The 25592-nt window shown below is 37.1% G+C and overlaps 1 protein-coding gene across 1 annotated transcript in view; it reads right to left on the bottom strand.

Moving 5' to 3' along the window:
• Window positions 1–3953: 3953 nt before the first annotated feature.
• LOC101859759 (gamma-tubulin complex component 2) overlaps window positions 3954–25592 on the bottom strand; it is a 33570-nt gene continuing 11931 nt past the window's right edge. Inside the window, exons 11-29 of the mRNA XM_005091448.3 lie at window positions 24840–24917; window positions 24050–24117; window positions 23265–23309; window positions 21715–21807; window positions 21149–21210; window positions 20501–20543; window positions 18230–18301; window positions 17422–17483; window positions 16548–16660; window positions 15910–16060; window positions 15297–15550; window positions 14757–14857; window positions 13518–13588; window positions 9978–10152; window positions 9109–9252; window positions 8522–8644; window positions 7536–7699; window positions 5342–5445; window positions 3954–4837 (exon numbers count right to left, since the gene is read on the bottom strand). Coding sequence (XP_005091505.1) covers window positions 4725–4837; window positions 5342–5445; window positions 7536–7699; window positions 8522–8644; window positions 9109–9252; window positions 9978–10152; window positions 13518–13588; window positions 14757–14857; window positions 15297–15550; window positions 15910–16060; window positions 16548–16660; window positions 17422–17483; window positions 18230–18301; window positions 20501–20543; window positions 21149–21210; window positions 21715–21807; window positions 23265–23309; window positions 24050–24117; window positions 24840–24917 — 2036 coding nt within the window. The 3' untranslated portion in view covers window positions 3954–4724. The remainder of the gene's footprint in view (window positions 4838–5341; window positions 5446–7535; window positions 7700–8521; window positions 8645–9108; window positions 9253–9977; window positions 10153–13517; window positions 13589–14756; window positions 14858–15296; window positions 15551–15909; window positions 16061–16547; window positions 16661–17421; window positions 17484–18229; window positions 18302–20500; window positions 20544–21148; window positions 21211–21714; window positions 21808–23264; window positions 23310–24049; window positions 24118–24839; window positions 24918–25592) is intronic.

Genomic DNA, 25592 nt, shown 5'->3' with positions numbered 1-25592 from the left:
GCTATAGACGCTGTTACGGGTACATCTGATCCCGAGAGGCACATTAGCACCAGAAATTCCATGAATCACGTAACAAAATGGATACACTGAAGTAGAATAGTCCATGCCAGCACAAGGGTAGATTAAAGGAGAATCAAACTTGAGTCTTTTTGTTTTTTAGTAATGTTTTACGGCGCTCGCAACTGCATAAGGTCATATGAGCGCCAAGGGATGGATGTCAACGAAGAAGTCCAAAGGGGGAATCAGGCTTACTCTGCTCACCTCTCTAGCCTCAACAGCACAAAGTCTGCTTCAACTATCAAGGCACCCTGGAAATAGCAGTTCACAAGAGAGTGATAAACATACAAAAGAAGTAGAGGAAAAATTTCAATAGTACGGAGGAGGAGTCTTGAAGAGGGAAGGTAAACAGCCTAACCAGAATACAACAGATACTTGTGAGCTTACAACATTCTGTGATCAATTCAAGAATTTTATCGGCAGTACCATAACCAAACAAGACTAACATCTTATAATTTAAAGTCCACTATTGAAAACAAGAAATCGAGCCAGGTTTGTATTTTATTTGCTACTAAGGCACATAAAAAGAATACAATATTGATATTCACAAATAGAATGAATCATTAATAAGATCAATGCACATGTATTTTTATGATACAATATCACCAAGCAAGTCCCATTCAGTGCACAGGGAGGAGGTTATGAGAGTTATCTTTACAAGCACGACCCCAATTCCAAGTTATACATGAGGGAGACCAGAACATCATATTCAGATCAGGAGAAGAAATTCAACTGTCTTAACGCAAGATGCCTTAACTTTAAAGAAAGATTCTTGGAAAACATGGAAAAATGCGATTTACCAACACAGACGTGGTGGATGGAGCAGAAACAGGCTACATAAGAGATTAGAGGAAGAAAGTATTTCTCTAGAGAACGAGATCAGATCTCTCAATATCACAAGAATAAGAGATTCATATTTTAAAAAATATTGAATATTCATTCCACCACGCTTCAAAATATATAGGAAATGAAAAAAAAATGCCAGAAATGTCCTTCTGTCAATTTGGACTTTGTTCTTTGCCGCAATGTAATACACAAAAGATTTTTTTTCATTCTGGAGCACAGGCTTTTCTTTTAGTAGGCAAAAGGAAAGAAAGGAAATATTTTTCAATAGTTATTAAAAATCATTCCTCTTTGGCTCCAATTTCAACCTTCCCCATGAGAAACATTCCATAAACAGCAGCAATAAAATTGTTATCAATATGTACAATTTACATACTCTAAATATATTGCTGACTCTTGGCAAGCATGAATAGCACCACATGGGGAGCCAATTCACAGAGAATTTTTGTAAACATTTGACTACTCTTTCATGACAGCAGCCAGTTTTATTCAGGGCAATATTAACTGATTCCGTACATTCGGCCGCTGACAGCGGCTCGGAATTTTTCCGCTGCGTCCTTTCGGCCGCTGTGAGCGGCTCTACAAAATCCGAAACGAATGTGCACTTTTAAAATTAGTTCCTAGTTTTTAAGTTGTCGAAAGGAAGTAGAATACTATAAACAAGCCTGACCTCAATCTCTGAGCATTGTCGATACTCAGTTGCTACGTAACGTAAACAACATGGAGCCTGGACCGTCGAGACCGCGACGACACACTGCTGAACAAATTCGCTTCCTTTTTGAGACTATACTGATGCCCCATCCTTCTCAGGATCAGAATCAGACACCCAGAGTGTTGATGTTCAACCATCATCCAGAAAACAAAGGAGGACTGATCCAACAGTCAATGACAATAGGGATACAGATTTACCACACTGGTCTGAGGTAAGATATAAGTCTTGTCCTGAAATCTCAAGAGATTTCCAGTCCATAGTCAGCCTTAGCTACTTTAGACATTAGGCAAACGCTTTACTATAAAAGAATTGGAAGGGCAAGACCTCACACTCTCACATTCACAAGATTTAGATTGGCCTAGAGATGATTGTTTTTAGGCTTAGATGTTATTGTTAGATGACAAAAACTACTGATACATAATCCAGTTTTCAGCTTGGTCTCCGACTTTTTTGGAATGTCATGCATTATTGGTTGACACATATTACCTAGATCTAGTCTTATTCTTACTAGATCTAGATTTAGTTTTAGTAGAATTTGAAGCACAACTTACATGATGATCTAAAAAAAACAACAACAACAAGCGCATAAATATATCAATGATCGCTATCATTATTATGACTTTTGAAAAGTATTTTCGTCTCCTTCTGACTAAATTTACCATATCTGGATTCTCATGAGCTTCCCTCCTTTTTTATTCCTAGGTTACAGCAGGAGAGACCCAGAACAATTTCAGGTTTGTGCCCCCAAATGGATCAGGACTGCGGGCAGACCTCACAGCGGATTCCAGTCCGCTAGACTGTTTCCAGGTCTTGTTCACGACAGAAGTCATCACATACCTGGTGAACTCAATCAATGAGTACGCAGAACATCGATGCGCCCTGAACAACCCTCCATGTCGACAGTCCCTATTTGCAAACTAGTACGAAGTGACAGTGTCTGAGTTGTACAAATTTTTCGCTGTTATTATTGAGATGGGAATTGACCCAGCCGTCTCAATATGAGAGTATTTTGCTTCAGAAGACTCATCAAATTATAAGAAATGGTATCACGACATGTTTTCTCGACCAAGATTTGAAGCCTGACACCACTCCATGCTTCATTGTGCTCAGTCTGCTGTTGCCGATTCAAAAGCAAAAATAGAACCATTCATGAATATGCTTCCGCAAAATTTTCGCTCTGCGTTTTACCAATACCGAAACTTGTCACTTGACGAAATGGTTGTTGGGTACCAAGATCGAAGGGCTTATAAGATGTTCAATCCTTCGAAACCAAAAAAGTACCATATCAAGGTATTTGGACTGTGTGACAGTGTCACAGGCTATGTTCTGAACTTGCTGACATACTTTGGGGAACAGACGTCATACAAACCTGACTGTGATCAAGACGGAGGTCAGGCAGTCTAGGTTTTTTAAACTCTTCTTGAGCCATTTTCAAAAGGCCATCACGTATTTGCTGACAGGTACTATACCACCATGAAGCTTGTTAGTTCCCTGTCTGCAAATGGCTTCTATTACACAGGCACCGCCAACACAAATCGTCGGGGCTTCCCTCCTCAACTGCGCACCAATCGTCTTATGCACCGCGAGTGTAAGTGGTACCTCACCACCCATAAGGATGTTGACATTTTATGTGCTACTTGGAGAGACAAAAAGGCGAGGAAACCTGGGGTGATTTGTTCCACTCAGTCAGCTGTTGAGATGGTCACCCAAATAACTAGATGAAAAGCAACAGAGAAACCGGCCGTTATTCACTCATACAACAAAAAAATGAACGGCTGTGATCGTGCAGACCAGCAGTCAGGCTATTGTGGCCTTTTCAATAGAAAGACAATGAAATGGAGGAAAAAACTATTCTATTTTATGCTGGAACTGTGCCAAACAAATGCACACGTGTTGTATTCACTGTCCCACCAGGAGCGGACAAGCCTCCTAAATTTAAAAAAGAAACTGATCAAAGGCTTGACAGAGCTCTCAATCGTCACAGTGACAGACGAGGAAAAAGCTCGAGATGAAGCTCGGCTACCAGGCAGACCTATTGCCAGTCTCCCTGAAAGGTTTGTGGGAAACAAACATTTAGTGGCTCATTCCCCCAAGGACAGAATTTGTCACTACTGTAGCAAAGGAACGGGGAAAAGGATGCGGACAAATTTCTTCTGTTCAGGCTGCTCCACGAAGCCGCACCTTCATCCAAAGGACTGTTTCGAAAATTACCACACGGGTAAAAACTTTGAATTGTAGATTTGTGTTCTTGATGGACTGTGTCTGTGTTTCTGTATGTAATCTATTTTGTCTTTTAGTGTTACAAAGTGTATACATTCATTATTTGTGTTTTTTTCTCTTCTTCGTAAATTGGATACATACATAAAAAAGCCCCTCAGTGAAAATTTTTCAACTAAACTTGTGAAATTCTTTCATAAATGTGTGCCAGGGTGATATCCCTACAATTCTGTGTTGATTCCTATGGATTATAAGGACTTGCAGTGCTGAAAAAAATGAGGTAAGTTGAAATTGTAAAAGATATTTAGCGGAATTTTTTTCTTCTATTTTTTGTTTGTCTGTGGACAAATACAATGCAATCAAAATATACGTCACTGAAATTAGCATGAACAGATTCCTCTATTTATTCCCATCAATTTGGTACATGACAATACATATGTAGAGTAACTTAGAGCCTCACAGTAATGCATTAAATAGATGCACCCCGGGTCAAAAATTGAACAGGGAAAAATAATTCTGTCCAGAGCCTGAAAAAATTCTGGATGGAATCAGTTTATAACATTTTTTTTTAAAGAATGGCATTATATGGCCCAGCAGAGTTGACAACTGGCTACAAAAAAAATCCTGAACTGTTCAAGCAAAATAGAAACTTGTGCGTGGGGACTCAAAATTTACAGATCTCATTGTCTATTACGGTACATCTTGTATCCAGACTATTTTCATACAGAGAGCAAAATCAGGACAGTTTCAGAAATCCAGACCGATATAATTCATTTTTACCCCGGCAGACCGTAAAACATTCTGAAACATTCTAAGCTTCCTGGAAAACATCCAGTGGAAACTGCCACATCACAACAGTATCAGATGCTACTACAGCAAGAGTTCACACCATCTATCATCGATCAGATCCTGAACCAGAACCTTTGTGAGGTTTGTACTGCCCGGGTACATAGCGAACAGAGTCGGGCCTCTGTGCTGTGAACGATGCAGGGAGGGATCCATTTGAACCTGAGGAAGACATCCAATAATGCCTTAATAATAAAAACAATAACAATGTCGAAATATATAGGCCCTATCCCAGAGTGGCTCTAGGTGCTTTGCAAAGTTGATAAACAAAACAGAATACATGGAATATAACACACCTTATAAATACCCCCCCCCCCCCCACCCCAACTCTCTCTCTCTCTTTCTCTCTCTCCCTCCCTCCCTCTCTCTCTCTCTCTCTCCCTCCTTCTCTCTCTCTCTCCCTCCCTCCCTCCCTCCCTCCCTCCCTCCCTCCCTCCCTCCTTCTCTTCTCCCTATCTTTCTCGCTTCCATTCTCTCTCTCTCTCTCTCTCTCTCTCTCTCTCTCTCTCTCTCTCACATTCATCATGACCAACGGTAGGTAAATTATGGAAAGTAATGCAAAATTACCTACATCTGGGTGTCTATGTTAGGTAAATAAATATCTCCACATGTAAACAGGAATCCAAACCATAGAAAAATAAGAACAAAAATGTTGAACGAGCTTACTGTTCGTATGGGCACTTGAGTCTGAAAGCACAGAGTTATCTTTCATTGCTCTCTCGGCAGACATTGCTTCCAGTTTCTCCGTGTAGAACCCGTTAAAGTCCAGCCTTCGGGAGAAAGACATGAATTTCAGAACATTGAAATATGGAACAAACAACCATCTCAGTAACTTTGACTTAATTACATTCAGCTCCAATGTTTGTGAGATAAAGATCAACCATGAGAGAAATTTAGAGTGGAAGACGGCCGAAAAGTGTAAAGACGAATCATCATAGTAATAACAAAAACGAAAGAGTCCAATATTTTTTGGTCACATAAAGCAATATAAAATGAAGTTAAGCATTTTTATCATGACAGCAATGCTAAGAAGTGAGTTATTTACACTATGGCATCTCTCAAGATGAAAAGAGCCCCTCAACAAAGACCAGTATACAATTTGGAAAAATCCAACCAAATCTATCGTTACCGAGAAGGTGGTAAACAGTTTTAACAAACAACATCGTTAGTAGTACAGTCCGTGCCGGCTTTAAGCACGCCGGCATAAAGCACGTTTTGGACTCAAGCACGCTAAACGGCTCTTACCGAATTTTTGCTATATAAATTACACGCCTTTAAGCACGGTAACTTCGGCTTCGGGCACGCTTTATTTACATGACAGTCAATATTTTCATGATGACCCATTGAAGTTCGAACACAGTCTACACCGCAGCAGAGGAGTGTGTCAAGAGAAATACAAAGAACGCAAGTGATGGACACACACACTCACACGGGCGGAGAGGAAGGCAGATGCACACAGCCGCGCGCGCGGACATAGGATCTAGCCTAGGCCTAGGGCAAAGCTACACACGACCAAAAAAAATACAAAGAGAGTCGGGGAGACGAGAAAGGGAGGCTGGCTGCGATTTCACCTATGACCCTCGCTATCCATTAATCCTGATTGTGTATCACGCGCGAGGTGGGATGAAGGCGGTGGTATGAGTGGCACAGCGGGCAGTGGTACGCACAGGCAGTGTGTAGGCCTAGTGTGCTGTATCGTGACTGGCCGTCTAAATTAAGTTTTCATTTCCCATTCGACCACAAAACAAAAACAAACAAGCGAACAAAAACTACCATGGCGGGTGTCTAAATAACAGTGCACACTTTTGCGGGACCGCTATAGGCCTACTTACAAACAAAGGGAAATAGCACAGGAAATTTTCTACATGAAAATCTCTGGATTATGTGTACTTCGCACTCAAGCACGCTTCGGCTTTAAGCACGCTTAAGCTTTCTCCCGACGACCGTGCTTAAAGCCGGCATGGACTGTACTAGTAAAGTCAAAATTGTCCACCAGACCACCCATTGTAAAGAAGAGAAGTGGTTGTCCGAGACAGGGGGAGGTTTTGGACCTTGTCATTATAATATGAAAGTACACAAGGGGGGACGTGGGAAGTAGCTGTGTGTACAGCTGGTTGTCTGGAATAGGTGGATGTTAGAGCAGGTTTGACAGTACTTAAATGTTACAAAACTGTAACTGATTCAACCTTATGAACTTTTATCTACCTAGTCTACAGCAGGATCCTTTCACTTCAGCTCCTCAGGGAAAAAACTGTCAGACTTACACCATCTCATGCTGAGACGTGCATTCAGTGTACAGAAAGGTAATGGTGGAGCCTGCTGAGGCATACACTAAGGTTTGCATGGTCAAAGATACCAATAGTTGAACCTGTCTAAGACAACCACCATTGTGGTCATCTTAGACAGGTGGTCCTCTCAGAGAGAGTCATTACAATATAAATAAAACACAAGGGGGGAAGTGGGCAGTGGTCATTTGTACAGGTGACTAAATAGACCAGTGGTCGTTAAAGCAGGTTCAACTGTATATCCACCACTCTCGCCTTTTGTAAGTAGATAAATTGTATAATTCTACCTGTCATGAATGAAAGCGTTTCACATGATGCTTTCATTCATGACAACATAGCTGGCCCATACTAAGAAAGCTTTTATATAAATATTTTTCTGACAACTGTAACTTCAGAACTAAAATCTCAGACAGACTTTCAATATAAACTTGGGCTATTGAATTGTTTTAACTTTTCCATACTGATCGTTAAGACAAAATATCATTTCACAGCATTGGATTTAAGTAAATGAGAAAGACAGTGTATCATTGGTGCAAAAACAAAAACACATTATAAGGCAAAGTCAAAGAAAGTACCTGTATATGATATTGAAATGTTTGTGGTCATAGGTTTTTGTATTTTCGTCCATGATTTTGTCCAAAAGTTCCAGCAAGTGCCGTGAAAAGTTGTTGTCAAAAGTCATGATTGTCTGCTCAAAGTTCTCATCGGCCAACACTTGGTCTACGTGCTCCATCACAACCTTGAAGAAGTATGTAAAAAGAAATCAGCACAGCAGGGACAAGGGTGCTCAAAATTATCAGAATATAATCAAGTATGCACTCATCATACCAAAAAAAAATTCAAGACAATTAAACATTAACTGGGGAAGGGGGGAGTGGATGTAAAAAAAATGGAAAAAAATATTGTGGTAACAATGAATGTAAGCGTCTACATATAAATAAAATTCAATACCAATGAAAAGATGAGTGAACAGTTTGCAGGAATTCAAATTACAATGACAAAAATAAAGTTGACTCAGGGTGGCATGACGCAGTGGAATCAGGCGCTTGTCAATTTTTGGGCATGAGGGGTTCATGGTGTTATGTTAAAGCTTGTTCATTTGTCTTACATTCGATTAAAAAAACGTCCATCTATCTTCAATAAAAGTCAAAATAATTCCGACGGAAGAAGGTGGGGGTCAACTGGTTTCAGAGGTAAAATTATCGAGGAAATGGCTGCCAAAGTAGTAACTTATATAGTTTGAGAGTCCTTGGAAACTGAAAGCTCACATTTTTTGTGCTATTAATAAACGTCTTTCAGCATGATCTACACAGAAATGTGTTTTAAATGGACATAAGGTGTTGAAACAAAACAAAAAAATTTTTTTCATTTGCTCAATGGCCAGAAAAATGCCAGTTTCTTTGATTTCATTATTTTGTCAAGCGCCTGATTTCACCACAAGGCTTCACAAATGGTCTATCTTGCCTTTTGCTTCCACAGTGATATTCAGATCAAACTAATGATGGGAGCCAAAGAATCCACTAAAAAAAGCATAACCACACAATTTCACTTTTGTGAGTACCTTTGTGGCCGTCCTTTTCTTTTGTGCATCAACCTTCCTCTCCTTGTTACTCAAGGAAGACTGCAGAGAGCTGTCCCTCAGTCGCTCCGTCTCTGCCTCAACAGTTGTCGTTGCACTCACACGCTGGGGAGGAAAAAAAAGGCAATATGAAAGTCAACAAAGAAAATGTAAGACATAATTCTTCAACACTGTATTTGATATAGACAGAATCATTCCCTTTGACTTTGTTCCAAAATACCAAAACAGAGGTGTTTGTTTACCGCTTTAGCAGAAAATGAAACCGTAGTATTAATACAAGTAAAGAGACAATGAAGACCTGGAAAATTTGTTTGCTGTTGGAGAAAATGAGTGAGCTAGGTAGATGACAGACACATTTCATCAAAAATATATTATTCTTTAAATTTTTATTATTAGATATTAGAACAGAAACGTATGGCTGAAAACACTTTATGATTCTGATAGCCGGTAACAATGCGCATTTATAAGCAAAAAAATCTCTATTTTCCCCCAAAAATATCGCTTAGCAGGTTTTGCATCTCACCCCCTCATATATATATTCGACAGTCTTATAATATGGAGTCGACTACCTGGACATAATTAGAAAACGTGACACAAACAACCAGAAGTTTATGCACAATCCTCAGCAACTCTGTTGAGGTAAGCATGCAGTCTTTCAAACAGGAGTCCAGGAAGTCACTGTGAAAGGCCAGAACATCGTCCACATTGGACACCTGGGGAAACAAAAGAGAGACATCCTCAACAAATAGCTCAGGATAATCTATGTTAGGAATCTGAAAATGTTTTAGAATGCTGTAAAGTTTATTGGGTGATAATAAATTGTAAAAGGATTCTATTATCAATCAGATTAGAAAATGAAGAACACAACCAAAAGGAAAGCTCTCTTTTGAAGGAGCTTTAAAACAATTAATGATGTTTACACATAGACGAATTTAGAAAATATTAAATAATTGTGTTGAAAGTTATCATCTCTACAAAAGGAACAAATGCCCCCCACTATAAAGAGGACGAAAAAATTGACAAAAAATAGGGGGGAGGGGGATAATTCAGTAAAATGGTCAAACGAAAACAGTGTCGTGAGATTTATTTCAAAACCACAGGCACAAACAAACTTTAAAATGAGAATTCACGTTACCAGCATAAAGAACATCTCGCTCCCACTTGGTTGGAGAGCGCCACTGGTACAGCAAAAACTTGTTTTCCTTCTCTGTTATTTCTTTCTTGCCTTTTCGCGGCACTAAAAGGCCACTATCATGTCGATGCACTTTATTGTACAAAACAGGTGCCAGTATTAGTCAGACACAAACCTGAAACAGACTAGCCTGCAGCACCGCAACACAGTTTGGAAAGTAGACAAAAACCTACCTCCCCCCCCTTTCCAAAATTATTTGTTTTCTTTTTAAAATTAAATTAAAGGAAACACTACTGCTGTTCAAACCTTGGACATGTTCTGCTGGAAGCTGTGCCAGTTGGGTTCAATGACCTCAAACATCATGTAGTACTCAAAGTTCTGCACAAAGTTGAGCATCCTCTGACGCAGGGCGAAGGCGGCCGAGTACCAGCGTGACTTGCTCAGGGCGTAGATCTTGGTCTGTTTGTTGCCCATCCACACACTGTGCGCCAAAGTATGAAAAGGTGAATATGAATTAGCTGAAAGTATGGCATTAATCTCGGGTCTCTTTGCTGCTTACTCACATACAACAAGACATGGTGTTTTGAATATGGATTAGCCACCAGAAATGTGTAGATCTGAATTTCTTTGTCGTTGCTTACGAGAACCAACTTAAAGAAAGGTAAACTATGTTTTTATATGCTTTAGTTATGAATATGGCATAGATGATGATCGCTTTGTTGTCCAACCACAAACTGCACAGCAAAGTCATTTTTTAAAGGTATCCAAGACCACACAAAGAGCAAAGGAGCAGCAATGTAAAACTGTCTTCAAACAACATTTTGAAAAACTGTTTTGAAGTGTCTTGAAGAATGACGGATGGCATGTCAAAAACAGAAAAGTAAGCCATCAAATTCCTTTCATGACAAATAAAAAAAAAAATTATACTTAAAGTAAACTTATCCAGGATCAATCCAACAAACATGATTTTTCTGAAGTACTTTCATTTAGGACAAATCCAGTTGACCAAGCCAACATTTTGCTCAGCTTGTCCCAATCAAAGTCTAATAAACAAAGCTTCAAACATGTAGTTCAAAACTCTGTAGCAGATTATTTACACAGTTACACTGTTATGGGTATAACATAAACAGATCCTTAAAGCATTCAATTAAAACAAAGTTCAGGTTTTATGTTCCTCATAATCTCATAACAACAGTGGGGGTAGTCAACAAAGTGACTTGAAACTACTTCCATTTTCTATCTCTCCTGAGGAAATCTTTAAATCAGAATGCATTAGAAAACTTTTTATTTTCTCAGGAGATATAGAAAATGGAAGTAATTTCTATTTGAGGACTTGGGAAATACAGAAATCTTAGACTTATATGGTACAGTCTAAGACAATCAATCAGAAGCAGCCGGTTCATTTCAGTGAATTAGCAATATGTCAAATTTGAAAAATTCCAACATTCAAACTAAACATCGTCTTCGTCAACAGAAAGGAAAATTAATAATTCAATCCTACCCTCTGTAAAGGACAAGTAAAAAACTTTAGAGGGACTCATTTTTCGTGACAACAATATGTAGGCCTACTTCTCAGAGAAACTACTTAGGAGGCTGCTAAACGCTAAAGAAAATATTCTAAATATGGCCAAATCCCCTCCAACAAAACATTTTTTACCCAACAGCCTCATCACAAAACCAGTCCAAGTTCTGCCCAGTATGAGTAAATAACAAAGAGGTTCATAGTTTTACTACTTCCTTTGAATGTAAAAAAAATAAAAATCTATGGCACAATTAAAAAAAAAAACTTAAATGAAAGAGGGAAATGAGGGAAAAAAATGACAAAAGCAAGAACATGTGAAACAAATAAAATGAAAATAACACAATATTCTCAAAATAATATGAGGACGTGGTTAAATACCAAGAGAAAAGAAAAGACCACCTATTTCGGAAATTATTACACGCTGTCACATTAAATACAAAAGACTCTAAGCGTCAAAAGTGCTCATACCTATGAACTGAAAAAAACAACTAAAATAAGTCTTCGGAAATCAAAAGAAATGCTGAAGACATTCCTATCATTTTAATGCTACTTTTGAGTGCAAGAAAGTAATACATAATATACATTGTGAAGAAAAAGAGGGATTACATAGATGAGTTAGAAAATATGGTCACAGAGAGATGAGGAGTTATGCCTCTTTGATCAAATCATGTCTATGATTAAGCTTATGAGACTGGGATGCCTATCAAAGGAACTACATGTATTAATTCAAACGTGGGAGAAGTGGGAAATATTTTTCTATCCCAAATCCACAAACACCAACCTAAAGCTATTAGAGAACTGAAAACCCTGATTAACAGCCAGAGTTAATAAATGATAAATAGCACTTGTACAGCATAAATGCTTGCTCAACAGCAAGCTCAATGGACTTTACAATCTATAGTATTACCCCAGCATTCTTGATACCATTTTAAAACAATCTTAACTTTCTAGGAAGCATACATTTTCCATTATTAGGCTCTTTAAAACAAGACTGCATGTCATCTGACCTATTGTTCAGACACTTGTGAATGTAAAACACATCAATGAATGACATTTCTGAACAAAAGTTAAAAATCAACACTGGCCAAAACAAAACATTTTCACATCCCACATTTTTTAAAATGATACTATATCCATAACTTAGTGACCCTTTTAAGTCTAAATGGTTGTGAAAAACAAAGCTTACATATTGTCTGCAAGCTATTCACATGTACTAAATCCAGAAAGCAAAAGTTTTCAAGAGAGAGAAAAAAACAACTCTTTCATTCTCTTAGAAATTGTAACCACATTACGTATCTTCTTTTTTTTTTCTTCAATATTTAGAATTTGGATTTCAGCAAAATATTTCTCTAGCATATGTAACCAATACCACAGATAAAGAAATTGCAATAAAAAATGTTTTCAAAATTTTGGGCTTAGTACATCTGAACAGCTGGCTGACTATATTCTGGGATGATAATGGAAAGGATGGTCAGAACTTGAAGCTACGGAGAAAAAGTAGTAAATGATTTTCTTGTCCATTTGCTAACAAAACTAACCTACACAAAAGATGTGAACCAAGTAGACTCTTATACATAGACTCAGTTATGGTAAAAAGGGGGAGTGAAACGGTTATGTCTTGTAATCATCAGGCCAAAGAATCTTACCCTTTTACATGTGTCTGAAGCCTAGAGCAAAACAATCAACTTCATATTATGCAAGATAAACATGTTTTCTGCATCTTCAACCGAAAAACAAAAAGAGTGTACATGACTAAAAGGAAAATGAATAATTTGAGAAGATAAAGAAATTAAAAAAATAATAAAAAAAGAATGGCAAAAGGCAATAATATAGATACATAATCTGCAAAATGTCCACACAAGAGCCCAACAAAAACACAAATCTTCCAGAAGTTCCCAAGCTAAGCATAAAATATACAAATGCATGCAACAGGGGAAAGTGCAAATTAGTCCAACTATAAACACCATTTTGAAATGAAGCCATGTACAAACAAAAAAGAGATTTGTCTTACTACAATTCACACAAAGCGTGTATGTATGCAACAAGTGCATGAAATATATATTTCAAGGAATAGTGCACACAAAGAAGATTGACTACTTCACAATAGCAAGTGCATGAGACAGCGAGATATAGGATACCAAAAACCATCTACGAAAACTGCAAGCAAACTAGAAGAGTAGACAGACCATTAATAACAAATTTGAGTGTGATGGTTATTATTCAAATTTGAAAACACTTCAGGGAAGTGAAAAACAGGGTACCTCAACATCAAAATACCATCAAAAAAGAAAAAGAATTTATGTTGTACCACTATCATTACTTACTTGCAAAGTTGGCGTTCAACATGCTTGCAGTAAAACAAATGCCGGAATAATATCTGGTATCTTGTCAGAGCCTGAGAAAAATTCAACAAAAAACTCAATGTCTGTATACTCAACTTCACAAATCATCATTCATTATTCCTGCACATTTGTTACGGGATGAAATCCTATCCCACAACAGAACTATTTTTACACATTTCTTGAAATAATAAATCTATTACTAGGCTCACATCTATACAGAAGTTGTACTAGCACTGCAGACAGCAAACTTTATCCTTAAAAAAAAGAATGTGCAAAGTCCACATTTAATTTAATCAGATCCAAGAATTAGGCTTAAATAATGCTAAATTTTCTGTACAAAAATATTCTGAATCCTGAAAACAATCCCTTTAGATTAATATTACACAGTAAAATCAAAATGTAAATGTCAACGGCAGTATTGTAAAACTAATTTTTTAAAACAACAGATTTTTACAAACTTTTTACTTAACACACACACAAAAAAAGGAAATGACAATCAAGAAGATTATACTCAGCCGAACAAAAGAAACAAAAATGTAAGAAATAATTTTTTTAAAGAAATGTTTACGATAATGAAAGCAGGAAAAGAGCCACTTCTCAGGATACACAGATAATCCCTTATCCATTATCAGATAAGCCTTTGGTTCTTCTATGCGAACCATCTACATGTGGACCACTTGTATTACCACCATTGTCTACATATTCAAGGGCCGCCAAATAAACTATATAGTAAGTCATGTTTTTCAAATTGTACAGGCGAGACAAAAAAACCCGGATTTTCTCAAAGCGTTTTGGGCGGATAAACTTCACTTTCATAAGGAAGCCTGTCTGTCATGGCATTTGTAGCCTCCTTTAAGAAAATGAAGTTTGTCCACCTAAAACACTTCAAGAAAATCCGTTTTTTGTCGCTCCTGTAAAATTTGAAAAACATGATTTACCATAGTTTACTTGGCCGCCCTCGATATAACGTATAACAACATCATAACTGAGGTTGAAATGAGATTAGGTCCTTTTCTCCTCATGGACGTTTTATATGTTAACAGGCAACATTTGCTCTGTCCATTATTCACTACTTTTTTTAGGTAACTTCACTATTCCTCCTCCTTTTCTCATTTTTTTTTACGCCTACCCAAAATAAGTGAACTAATTTAAAAACACTGTGGCAAAACTGTGGAAATGCCTCTGACATGGAATGCACCAAGCCAGCAATACCCAACTTACCTTTCTACTGATGACAAGGGATGTCGGCCACTTCACAACATAATCAAAGGAGAATGACTCTAACCCAGACAGCCGGATGTCGGTGGGATCAATGCGATATTCTGTAGAGGAAAAAATTGTTTTATCTTGGACAAGTATATTGAAACACATAAGACTGAACAAAGTCAGGTGCTGAAACTAATAGGTCATAGAGAAGGCAAAGTAGAGCTAGTCAAATAAATATATCAGAACGCAGATACAGATGGCCAAAAAGTACTGTCCCCAAGCATTGTTCTGAAATTAGATTATCGGACTAAAAGTTGCAAGTTAATTACAAATGTCCAAAAACTATGACAATCTTTTGCTCCTGAACCTAATCTTCATCACTTCTTAAAAGTGAACTAAAAAAATTACCCTCTATCACCCCAAAAAAAAAAAAATTGTAAAAAAGGAAGAAAGAAAATAAATGAATGAATAAATAAAAATCATAAATAAACGGAAACGGAAAAAAAATTGTGACCTGTGTCTAAAAATCGAAACAGTGTTGCATTAACCCCTGACCTTTTTCTTGTTTTGAATCAATGGCAAGAATCTGGAGCAGCTGAGAAGTCAGGTCAAAGGGCAATAAATCCACTCTGAGGTCATCCTTAAAAGGGTCAACATTGGCCGTGCTGGTCCTAAGGGTCAGCTCCAGGAGAGACTCCAGCCTGGACGGGTGAATGTCGTCGATATGCTGCTTCATCTCGTCCTCCGTCCAGTCCATGAACTGGACAATGAAGTCACCCTTGTCCAGTAAGAAGTAATGCTTGATGGACCTGTCGATGGACATTCGCAGCAAAGACTGTACATACATAGGAATCCTAGCTCTGGTGTCAGGAGTTGTTGAGGAGCAAAATGGAGGTAGAGGGAGCGGGAGAGGGGAGGGAGAGGGAGAGAAAGAGAGAGATAGAGATAGAGCGAGTGAGATAGAGAGTGAAAGAGAGAGCGAGTGAAAGAGAGAGCGAGAGCTAATCTCTATAAATGGCTAAAACGATTACCATAGATTAACATGGAAAAAATCTGCTTTCCTTTACAAATTAGGATGCTTTTTAGGTAAGAAAAAATCTCCACAACATTTATACACCAAGACTCTGACTCAGTTTGCGGTCACATCACAAGACCTCAGTATACACACCTGAGTCGAGCCATCAGCTCCTTCTCCTCAATCAAAAGAGTAAGTAACAACTGACTGGCATAGCTGTAGGCTCTCTCGATCTGATCATAGTATCTCCTCTCTTTCACAGTGTAAACCAGTTCCTCTGCAAAAGGGCATTTGACGTTACGACCTGCAGGAGAAAAAAGCCTAAAAATATATAGGTGCATAAACAAAAGTGAGTATCTACATATTCTGATTGTAATGTCAGAGAAAAATATGAGCAAAAGAAAACTGTTTAAATAAACAAAAATAAAAACAAAACACAAGTACAACAAAAGACAACAGAAAACAGTTTTTTAAGCTACATTATGGTCAAAAACACACAAATACATAACGATTGGAGTAGATACTAGAGAACATTGCCTCCAGAATTGATTACAAATACAACAATGGATTTTTGTTGCTACAATCATGAATGAGGATCTAGGTACTGAGTCAACATAATAAACAGACATGCAACAACGCTAACTGTAATCGTACGGAAATCAGTCTTGTACCAAGAACAGAACAAACTGCCCTTCAAAATTCAAAGTCACTCAACTTGCAAACATTCAACTGTATCTGAGCTTAGAAACAAGTGATAACAGAAAAGAATTTCAACACATTGGTTCACTCACCACACTGCCGCACCACGTTCAAGTACTTCCCAGTGTTGAGAATTTTGTCTGCAACTTGCTCAAGAAAGACAGGAATCCTCTCTTGAAAAACAGAGTAGTGTTTCTCCCAGTAAGTTTGAAAAGTTAAGGAAAATAATCCAAATAAAAAGAGATAGCAAAAATCATTTGTATAAGCAAAATGTGGTTTCTAAGGAGAAGGTTGAGAATTTCATCGGAAAAAAAAGAAATCAGACAGGGTAGTGGTGAAAAACGCCAGCGTGGGAAGCTCTCGAACAAAAACTATAAGGAAGAGACAAATGCAGTTCTTACGACAATTGAATCAACATAAATGCCCTGATTATCTTCTCCACACTGGAAAAACAGACTATGGTAGAAAAAGAATAACATAATTAGAGAAACTGAACAGATACGAGACCAGAAAACACCTGAATCATACATTTTTTAAAGAGCATCTAAGCTGATGCGAACCATGATCGTTTATGGGTTTAAAATCTGGGACTTGGAGAAGAAGAAAAACAATAACAACTACAACCCCCAGAAGGAATACCTTTGCTACTGAAAGTTAAACTTTCCCCAAAACAGTAGTTTTACCGTTATTGGTAATCCTACAGAGTTATGTCCATAATGATAGTAATGATCTTACCTACCCTAGGATCAGAGCTCTGGCTGAGAGACAGCAGTAAGAAGGAGCCAGGGGTAAAAATGCTCAAACATTTTGTGCTTGAAATCCGAAGCATGTGAAATTGACTTCTGGGAAAGTAGCATACTATACCCTCAATACAGCACACAAAAATGGATCTGGATCGCCCAAATAATGAAAGCATACAAGCAAAGTAAAAAAACTGTTACATAAAAGCAACAAACAAAAGGATATGCATCATTGTAGTCCTCTTGCAGCTTTTCCTTCTGAATTGTTTCATTTTCCTCCACAAGGAACTGATCAGAAAAGAAAAAAAGACAGGGTAACATTAGTGTATTATGGCTAACAGTGCATACAATCAGACATCATTCACACAAAAGGTAACAATAAAATGGAACTCTAATTCTGAATTGAATTTGTGTTCAGTTCGAAGTCCCTCATTATACAAAAGGGTTTTTTTAAGTCTGAAAAGTAATAGCATTGCAAGTAAAAAACAATTAAAACAATAGAAGTTTGTGAGAAAACAATAAATAGAAATATAAACTCTGTAAACTAGTGTCTCCTATATAAAATAGTAAATAGAATAAAAGAGACTTTTAAATAGACTGAGATTTTTTTTTTATGCTCTCCTACAATTTCATATTATTTGTAAAATAGCACAGCCTAAAGGCAGAAAGCTGATCAAGTGTAAGACTCTGTCACATGTCACTTTAAAATGGTGCAAGGCGGAGTCTTACAATGAAGTAAAGTTGTTCCCGCATCCGATGCAGACATTGGAGATTGCCTTGTTAGTGAGACAACTTCCTGGGCCTTGGGCATATTGTGGTAGGGTCGCCAGTTCTTTTCCAGGCTGCCTTTACTTTCCCAACTCTAAGTCAGGTACCCATTACTGCTGGGTGGGCAAGAGGGGGCAGAAAAAATTTGTGTCCGAACCGAGGCTCGAACCCGGAATTTCTGCTTCGGAGACGAGCGCACTAACCACTCCGCCACCGCACCTTCTATCTTACAATAAGCAGTCAATATAAATAATAGGTATACAAACCTCTGAAAAGGGGTCTTTGATTATTCCACCATAAATCCACTTTTCCAGTATCTCCATGTAGGGGACACAAGCCTGTAAGATAAAATATTGCAACTCCAAAATTTCTTCTTAAAGTCAAGTTTTCTGAATTGTATTCCAATCTAAACAGTAATTTCAGTGACAGCAATAAACAGATTTTTTTTCACGAAATGAAACTTATCTTTATCTGCACACAAATTCAATGTCTGAGCCAACTACAAAAACTCAGACCACAAAAACATAAGTTACAGTTTGACTTTTTTTTAAAAAGATATATCTAAAAACATAACAGTATCAAACCAGTGTAAAATAGCCAACCATTGTCAAGGAGAAAAGAAAAAGTGGCCGTATAACACAGCACAGCGTCACTTTTTGCCTGATTCTGTTACTTTTAGTTAGCGTGACTCAGCAGCCCACCGGAGCTCCCCAGCTCAGGGTCACAGGGTTAATGAGCCCAGAAGCAACTTTGCCGGTGTCCGTTAAAAAGTTCGCATTTTTGTCTATGTTTGAAACGATATAACTTCTTCCCCATCCCACACAGTAAACCATTACACTGATGTGCTAAAAGCTCAATATCTTGAGATTTATTTTGCATTGGAATGGTTAATTTCTGTGCCTTAGTTTTTGTTCTAGACAAGTATTTGTAGAGTCCCCAATTTGTCCTATTTCAGTTACATAGGTGACCGTTTTACACAGTTAAATTATATAGAAAAAACGCAAGGGGGAAATGGAAAGTGGCCGTTTGTACAGGTGGCCATATTATACTGGTGGCCGTCATGGCAGGTTTGACTGTAGTAAGTCAGCCAAAATGTACATATGCATGTCTGGGACTGTGGGTAGATGGGTGTGTGAATTGTAGGGGGGGAGTGCCCTTTTTCACATAAAAGTAAGAGAGGGGGTTCAATGACCTCAGAACACAGTGCAAGGAAGTATTTCTTATCAAGGCCCATCTAACATCAGAATAAAAACACCCACATTTCATCTATACTTCTGTATAAAAAATTCTGATGAGTCAGTGTACTAACCACTACATTTAACAAGAAACAGAAATGGCAGGAGTGGTCTTCACTTAGAATCTAGAAACAACACTGTGTTAACTCATTCGCTACACCGAGCCGTGGGGGGCGGCGCGGCTAAAGTGCCGTCAGTACGCTAAGCCACCCCTGGCGGCTCGAGAACCGATCTTCAATTTTAGCGTAGATTCTATTCCAATCCACATATCCATGTTAAAATAAAGGTCGTAATATAATGTTGACTTCCGGGTCAAGCATTTCCACTGAAAATTGGAAATTTAAATTCAGTTTTGAAACGCCATTTCGTAGTTTATTCGACTTTGTTTTATGGCGATGCCAAAATTATAGCCCCGACACCAGTCTTAGTAATTTTACACAACAAAATCTATCATTATTTTGCCCAATAAAGAAATGTAGGACTCTTTTTTATAATATTGATACGATTGGACTCATATTGCCAATGCACTGTTATTGAGAAATCAATATTTTTGAGTGCTAGATCTAAGGCTAGATCTAAATTGTCAAAGCATTTTTTTCTCCCCAAAATCACTACTTTTTGATGAAATTACACAAAAAGTGCCACTCAAGACATATATAGGTTTATTCCAAAAGCAATTCTGAATAATTCCATGTATGATACGAGTGGGTTTTTTTCTGTTTGTGATCGTTTTCCAAAATTATAAAAATGTTTTGTTTTTTTTCACTATCAGATGTTATATTCAAAATGTACAAATATTATGGAATGTAGGTAAATAACTGCAAACTTTTCAATATTTTTCCAGTTCTATATTCATTTATGGTTATTTTGATGTATCATTTGACTAGATGCAAACATATTTTTTGAGTTTCACCAACGATTATCAATTTTTTATTTCCAAATTTTATCCGAATCAAATCAAAATTGTGTTGCATAATCATCTCTTACAGGAACCAAAGTTGAAAAATACATAAATAAACATTACAGATGTATTCTACAAACCATACTGAAAATATTGGTATATAATACGTTGATATTTATTTGAATTGTGGCCCCCAAAGACCTTTTAACTGCCCACTAGTCATCATCTCATTCCCCCTCCCGAAAAAAAATTCATCCATAAGCCGAAAATAATACGTAGCGAATGAGTTAATAGGCTTTGTCTATGTTGCTGCAAATCAAACGAGCATTCTGCTGCTCTCTGCAAAAACCTACACGCCCAAATACAAGTATTCTTTTAGGAAAAAGAGATCAACAACTCACACTCTGAGTGAGATACAAGCACAGCTCTGCACTCTTGTTGTCCCTGGAAAAATGGAAGAAGAAAAGAAAACATAGAGCACAAGATTAATATTCTTATTCAAAATATGAAAGCAATAGAGTAAACAAGCAATTAGAGCAAATGGCACATGTGAAGAATGGCCCCTGAAGTCTAATTAAAGAACTTAGAGAAAAAACATGAGAGAAGCCAAATTTAACTCAGAATGCCATGAAACTCAGGTCACAGTTTAAAGCTTAGGACCCGAATCTCTCTTAGCATTCAGATCAGAGTTCAAAATCACTAAACACTTTTCTCTGCTTTAGCTGAAGAAAGGGTACTTAAAAGCATTTACCAGTATAGCAATAATGATAGTAATAATAATTTAAAGTAATATACCCCTGCATAAAAGAAGGATCAAGGTACTCACCATTATATTACATTCTGAGACATTCTCAGAGTTCGAGTAAAGAGAACATCAACGCAATGACAGTTATATAGTCCAGTGAAGATGCAAGACAGATAGACAAAAACAGAAGAGGAAAAGAAAAGAAGACAGACCTACCAGTGGCACCCTCCAACCACTTGCTAAAAAATGTTCTCAGCTTCCAACGAAACATTCACAAGCAGAAAAGAAAAAAGATTCTTCTTACCCAATCATCGAAGCCGTTTTCTCATGTAGAAGACTCAAGACTGCTCCACCGATGCACTTGCCCTTAAAAAGGAACATTTTCAATGACAATATATTTTTTAAATTACACATAGCACCATGCAGCTCCCCCACTCATGGTCCTGGTGAGGTGAGAACTTAAAGCTTTCATTGGCTTCAGAAAGAGAGAGCTGTGCATCCAAAACTGTTTCAATCACAATGTAGTGAGTCACACTCACAACAAACATCTAGTCATTTCTATGGCACAAATAACAATTCATTGCTGGTTTCTGAAAGATCAAAATTTGACGAAACACAAGATTGGCAATAGAAAAAAAGACCAATGAAACAGAATTTGAGCATCCAAATCAGGTTTTTTAAAAATTATCACAATTTCCCAAAACATTGATCTCATTTCATGCTCATTTATTTTTCAATTAAAAAACAAACCAAACCAATGCACAAGTTACTAAATCATACAAGAAACAGATGACTAAGGCCTCTCCCTGCATGTTCAATCTACAAGATTCTCCCCTTCATTACAAGTACGAGCTACGTAATATAACTTACTCTGTTGATGGAATTTGCCACAGAAGCCAAAATTTCCAGAATCCTCATGGTCGGTTGCAGATAAAAGCACAGTTTTTGGAGAGTCAGTTGTCCCTATAAGCACAGGAGCAAATAAACAGTAATGAACAAACCGTTTGTCAAAAGAGATAAAATAAGTTAATTTTCCTTAGTTGTGTAATTCAAGAGAAAAGTTTTATTAACAAATTCATCACAAAAACAGCAGTGAACAAAAATATTTGTGAGGCAATGTGTTGAAATCAGGCGCTCGTCAAAATAATGAAATTGAAGAAATAGGCTTTTTTCTGCCAGTTTGGCAATTAAACTTTTGCTTTTTGGCTCAACACCTCTTATGTCTGTATAACAACTCATTTCTGTGTGAATTTGACGGAAAAACGATTAAAGCCACAAAATATGTAAATTTTCAGTTTTCAAAGACTCAAGCTATTGAAGTTACCAGATTTTGGCGGCCATTTTCTCACTAACTTTACCCCCGAAACCGGATGACCACCACCTTCTTCAATTGCAAATTTCTTGACTTCTATTCAAAATAGATGGGAATTTTTTCATTGAAAACAAGGCAAATGAACAGGCTTTAAGATGATACCAGTTACTCCACAAGCCAAAAATTGACAAACACCTTATTCCACAGGGTCGTGACACATTTCTTTTCTTTTAACGACAGAAATTAAAGTAAGTACATTTTCCTCATTTCTGTAATTCAAGAAAAACAAAAGTTTTAGGAACAAATTAATAAAAAATGAGTACTACAGAAAAATGCAAAAGAGAAACTAGACATTGTAAAAAAAGTGATGACAGAGAAATAACGAAAGATGGCACTAAACAAATCTCAAAATGACCTTTAAAATTTTGCCAAGGTTCAGATGTGGCATAAGCATCTTAGTCTTTAACTCTTTATCTCCCACTATGCCGAGGCCCCTTTTAAGTACAAAATCTAAAAATGACAAAAACGCCACTAAATTGGTCATTAAATCAAAACAAGTGAACCTATTTCGATAGTTCGTCAACTAATGAATAAAATCCTGATAATAGAGACCTGTTTTCGCAAGTAATTTGAAGGAATGTGCATGAGCCCGGCACAGCAGTTGCGACCGCGAGCTGCTGCAGCTTGCCAGAGATAAATAGTTACGTAACAAGTTATTAACTGGTAATCAGTGCTATTCAGCAGATTCTTCCAAATTTGCCAGAAGCCACTGTCAGCCATAGATTAACTCTATTATGAATACTAAGAAGATCAAAAACTTGCTCATTATCAAATCATCAAATTTACATCAAATCCAAAACAAATATTAGTCAAAATAATTTATTAAAAATCTTTCTGTTTCTAAAGAATGGGAGAGATGCACATGATTGCAGTAATGTTTCATTTCAGTAGGGTCAAAGAAAAATACTGCAAATAGATAAACAAATTCAAAGAAAAATTTACAAAGATAGAGAAGAAGCCCACAAATACTTTTTTTTAAAAATCAATTAAGTTTAAACAATATTTTCACTGACGATAAAATAACTGCTTTAAAGCATTCTCTCCATACCTGTTTCATTTGCTGTTCTAACTGTGCTCTCATGACAAGGTAATCCTGCAATAAAAAATAAATTCTCAGAAATGAAACAAGATTTGTTAGTGCAAAGCAAGCATATTGAAGAGCAGTTCAGTGTCTTAACAGAGATAGCAAATATCTTTACAAACAAACATTCTAAATTTCTTTTAAAGTCCTTTGCCTGTTAAACAAAGAGACATAAGATTTTAAAGGGCTCAATGAAAAAAAAACAACCCAGGTATTATCAAAAGCTGAAATTTATGAAGGTATCAATTTTAAGAGCTTTTAAACTAAAAGTTGCATATCTATTCAACTGCTGGGTGATTACTAACATTTGACTTCCCATTCAATTAACAATAACAATAAATCACCAATCAAACAGAAAGTTATGAATCAGAAATTTCCAATTTATGATTATCATAATTATGATTTTCCACAAAACCCTTCACCTTTTAAAAAGACTTCATCATTCACTAATCATCTTGTTTTACCCTGTCAATTTTCAAGTCTTCACTTATTAAATGAACATTTTTAGATGTTACAAAAGCACAATTTCATACATTTCCTTTAACTTAATGCTACAAGAACTGATTGCACTTCTACATTTTTGTTCGAACAACACATTACTACTGTCTTTCATTGTCTAGTGGGAACACAGGCTTATTTCACACACTGCAGCAAATGCTTAGACATATAGAAATATGACCTAGCAGAGTGTATGTATTCAAGATTCTACATTAAAATGTTATTGCATCAAGTATGTACGTTATTTGATCTACCTTTATAAGAGTGTCCATGGCTTGGCTGAGAGCATGATTCACCAAACCATATTCAAAGGATGACTTTTCTGAAACCAAAATGTTGTTACAGGTTAGTATTTTATATCTGAATAGGAACCGCATGCTTCAAAAGTCCTCAGAATAAAGAAGGACAACAACAAATCAGGGTTGAATCAATTCACAAATTTAAATCAACAGAAAGCTGAAATCTCAAAAGTGGCATGTGCTAGGGGAGGGATGTGTTGAACATTTACCATAAAGTTTATTCAATCTAAAATACTGTAGCACACATATAGATCATTATAGCATTCAAGGAAAATAAATTATATTTTCATGGAGAAGTGAGTTTGGGAGTGAGGAAGTGAGTTTGGGAGTGAAGGAGAATTTTTAAAAAAAATGCTTGCAACTTACAGAACTATTTTAAAAAACACAAGAAATCAAGACATAATATAATGAGTTTTCACTTTATCCAAATGGCAGGCGGGACACATCAAGAGCACATAAGAATGTGGTTGCCTTACATCTCTACAATCTAATTAAAGTAATTCACTTGAACACATTCGAGTTGAGTTCAGAAAACCACACTGACCAATAATTGTCATTTCGTGCAGGTAAAAAGCAAGACAGAGAGACCAAATTACAAGAGAAAGAGAAGTAGTACCAACCAATGGCACCCTCCATCTTCATGAACATTTTTGAATTGTCTTCCCAATAGTGATATATTTCCTTAGGCAACAGACTTGGCTAATGATACTAGCTTTACAAAACTCCTAGCTGAACTCCTCCTTACCTTCAATGAATCTTACTACTGTGGAATAGTTGGTACACAATGGCAGAATTCTTTTCACCAGTTCCTGGACAGATGTATCTGGAGTATTTGTGAGAGAAAGAAATAATATGTCAATGAGGACATATGAAAATCAGATATGGCAGATACAAATGTACAGCTAACCAAAAAAATTAGATGTGGTGTTATAGCATCAAAACTTTCACAGAAGAACATGAACGGCATGCAGATGTATTTAAGGCAATAGCTGTTATGATAATTAACCTAACATTATGTCTAAAAGGCACTGTACAAAAGAATACAGGCTTTGAGAGGAAGAGATGGTGAGAGAGGGAGATAGGTGGAGAGGGGGGGTTGGAGAGATAGATAGATAGAGAGAGAGAGAGAGAGAGAGAGAGAGAGAGAGAGAGAGAGAGAGAGAGAGAGAGAGAGAGGGGGGGGGGAAGGAGACAAACAGACAGGCAGACAGACAGACAGACACTGGAAATCGACAAGTGTGGAAAAACAAGATGAAGCACAAACAAACAAGTGTTGATGATATACGTTTTGGTGGTTGATGACAGTGAAGTGATTGTGACGACAGCAGCGCTGGTGATGGCTTTCGTGGTTGCAGCAGTGGATGTTAGATAAGCAATAGCAGTATAAACCACCGGTAACACTCTTAAATTGTAAGGATGCCAGTGAGTGAAAATTCATACAAGGAAAAGAAAAATTCATACAAGGAAAAGAAAAATCCATACAAATACTATACTTCTT

The sequence above is a fragment of the Aplysia californica genome, unplaced genomic scaffold, assembly GCF_000002075.1.
Source record: "Aplysia californica isolate F4 #8 unplaced genomic scaffold, AplCal3.0 scaffold00030, whole genome shotgun sequence".
Lineage (NCBI taxonomy): Eukaryota > Metazoa > Mollusca > Gastropoda > Aplysiida > Aplysiidae > Aplysia > Aplysia californica.
This window is presented reverse-complemented; position numbering and strand designations above follow the sequence as displayed.